Here is a 2,897-nt window from a genome sequence, read left to right as displayed (position 1 = left end):
TTTTAAAATTTTTTACAACAGGACCTAAAATTGGGATTCGAAGAACACTTTTCTCTCTTAAACCTTATATTTTTTCTTTTACTGAACAACTCTTTTCATTGACTTATTTTCCAGGAGTTATCAAACAATCGGAAAGTGAGAAAAGTGTTTCCTAAGAAACAAATTTCTTACTACCAAACAAAGCGTAAAAGGGGATTTATCTGCAGAAGAATGTGTATCTTCCACTTGTAAGCAAGATAACAAAAGTAAAGCAAAAATGAAAAAAAAAAAAGCAAAAAATATCCTAATAAATAATTATGATGACCTTCCTTATCACCGTTTTTAACCCTGCTGTCTCCAACCATATGCTCCCCCTCACAAGCCCTAGAGGAGATGCCTACCCCTTTCATTGATCGGTTTATTAATTGTTTACCAACTAGTGTATATAAACCTCGTGGAGTGCTTTTGTAATTTGTAGTATATCTCCTCTCTGGTGTTTCTTTCTTTGTTACTTCTAAAGCCAAAATTACCAATCTATTTGCACAAGTATTGGCCTCGAGGTTAAAAAAAAAAAAAAAAAAAAAAAAAAAAAAAAAAAAAAAAACTGCCTTCGACTCCCCTGTACCCTGTTGATTATTTAACAACGACGCCATCCAAAATTCAAGAACCTCTATAAACTAAATTACATGTGCACCTACAGAGACACCAAAATTACCAATCTATCTGCTCAAGTATTGGGCCTCAGGGTAAGCATGCAGCGCTTCACTCTCCAATTTCATTAATTTTTTTTATGTTCCGATTTATATTACTTTCGGTGCAAGTAATATTGATAATGGAATTCTGATATCTGCTCTTTGTATAATCAGCGTAGATTTATGATTGAAAATTCTCCATTTTTTTTACATCCACCAATAACAAGGTCATCCTAATGTTTCCAGGTAGAGAATCTTAAGAGTAGCATAATGTCCATCCATTTTTGAAAGCTGCCACAAAATGTAAATTGTTGTAAGGAAGTGAATCCAACCCCTGCAGCAAACTAGTTCTATGGAAATTTTTATTGCATTTAAATGAAGAAAAACTTGATAAGCTGCCACTGTCTTCCAAGAATGATACACTAATTCCATAAACACTGAAAAAAGTTGGTGAAACAAAAAAGAATCAAATCAAGATCCAGTTGAGTGCTCAATCAGGTTGCAACCCCTTGTTTATAGATACCCGTCTAGGGATCTCCCAATGAGAGATAAATTAAGGAAAGAAAGGCATAGATGTGAATACAAATCCTACATCTGACAAACAGAAGAGGAACTAAGACATTCATGTTCAGATTGCTCTTTTGAGATGCCCAGAGATTGAGAGTTGCTAGAACTAGCATAAGTACTCGCAGAACAATTGCTTGCTATCAGCATTGCCTCTCCAGAAGGGGTTAATGCTTGTCGAGAATAATTATATTTGGAAAAAAGATAAAGCACTGAAACATTCCTCCTCCGCTGATCTTTTGAGTCACCTGTAGATTGCATAGCACTAAAACTTAACTGATCGCTGGCAGAAGAATCATCTGAATCTATTGTCATCACCTCCTCATCGGGTGAGGTTATAACATGCTGTAAGCTTTTCAAGGCATTTGTTGAGGTATTATTCGACTCCACGAAACTTGAAGCACTTGTAGTACTACTCTCACTTTCCATTTCCACAGTCTCCTCAAAGGGTGAACTTTGATCACGCTGAGAACCTAGTTTAAGCTTCATTAATGTAGTCTCTGCATCAAAGAACAGATGATTCAGCAACCTTGGCATTTTATTCAACATCATGTCATCTTGTAAACACAGACGCCAAAGACGAAAGGACCTTGGATGGAACACTAGCTTTATAAAGCACTACTGCATATATATATATATAATCCTAAAATTCATTTTTCAACTAAAGGAGAATTAGCGCAAGGCATTTGCCACAACGAATTCTATTACCTCGTATGAAGGCAAAAAACAGCCCAATCAAAGAACCTTATTATACAGCAAAATTCACAAAGTTTTTCCATTATTGTCTGCAAAGAACAAAAACGATCCTCCCTCGCCCACCGTACTAGCATGAAAGTTAAATTTTAAACAAAAAATAAAGACTCAAATTTTATCCTATAAATGAATAAAAATTAATCATCTCACAATCACTTATTTGACCAATTACGAGAAGCGGTTCCCACAATTACAACTTGCAGGGCTACTCCATTGCATATTTCTACAAGCAGTGGGATATCTTCACCATTTGGGAATAAACAAGCCAGTTATTGGATCGAAAAGGGAAGGGCCGCCTTGCTCGTTTACAAGGCTACTTGTATAAAGGCTGATTATCAAACATTTAATTAAAGACTGAAGGTTTTGGGCACTGCACTGTTAATTATGAAAAAAGTTCTTAAGAAATTCATTTGACCCACATCCTCATTTATCATAATCTGCAAAACCCATAATTTGCTTCTCAAGTTCAGGGCTTAAACCTAATTAAAACAAAATAAAAGAGCACATGATTTTATCCAAGAGAGAGAGTACCGTAGATAGAGAGAGTGTCGTCTTTGAGGATCTTGGAAGACGGTCTCTCCAAGCTGTCTGGTGAAGAAGAAGAAGCCCTTACTCTCCCAAACATCCTCTGCTTTAACACACATACACAGTCTCAAAACCACAATCTCTTTTAGAGAGTGAAAATAAAGATAGGATCTGGTTTTGAGAAAAGACGAAAAAGATAAGAGGCTTCTTGGGTGGGTGGGCCCCTTCTTTGACATTTGGCGCCTTAATTCTTTCCATAAGAGCGGGAACCGTACTTGACGCTCTTCTGATTATTGAATATACTCTTGGGCTGGGCTCGGCCGGGCTCACTTCGGAGAGATTTTTGTTCCACATTATTAACCCAACTAGCTTAGTTTGTTAATT

General features: G+C 36.5%; 1 protein-coding gene across 1 annotated transcript; it reads right to left on the bottom strand.

Moving 5' to 3' along the window:
• Positions 1-1,006: 1,006 nt before the first annotated feature.
• Positions 1,007-2,680, bottom strand: LOC118057608 (uncharacterized). The gene is made up of 2 exons (XM_035070239.2): positions 2,520-2,680; positions 1,007-1,735 (listed from the first exon to the last, which is right to left on the bottom strand). Exons 1-2 carry the CDS (start codon positions 2,611-2,613, stop codon positions 1,260-1,262), a joined length of 570 nt encoding a protein of 189 aa, XP_034926130.1. The 5' UTR covers positions 2,614-2,680; the 3' UTR covers positions 1,007-1,259.
• Between the last annotated feature and the right edge of the window lie 217 nt (positions 2,681-2,897).

This window comes from Populus alba, chromosome 15, assembly GCF_005239225.2.
Source record: "Populus alba chromosome 15, ASM523922v2, whole genome shotgun sequence".
Classification (NCBI taxonomy): Eukaryota; Viridiplantae; Streptophyta; class Magnoliopsida; order Malpighiales; family Salicaceae; genus Populus; species Populus alba.
The sequence above is the reverse complement of the archived record's forward strand: the minus strand, read 5'-3'. Positions and strand labels throughout refer to the sequence as shown.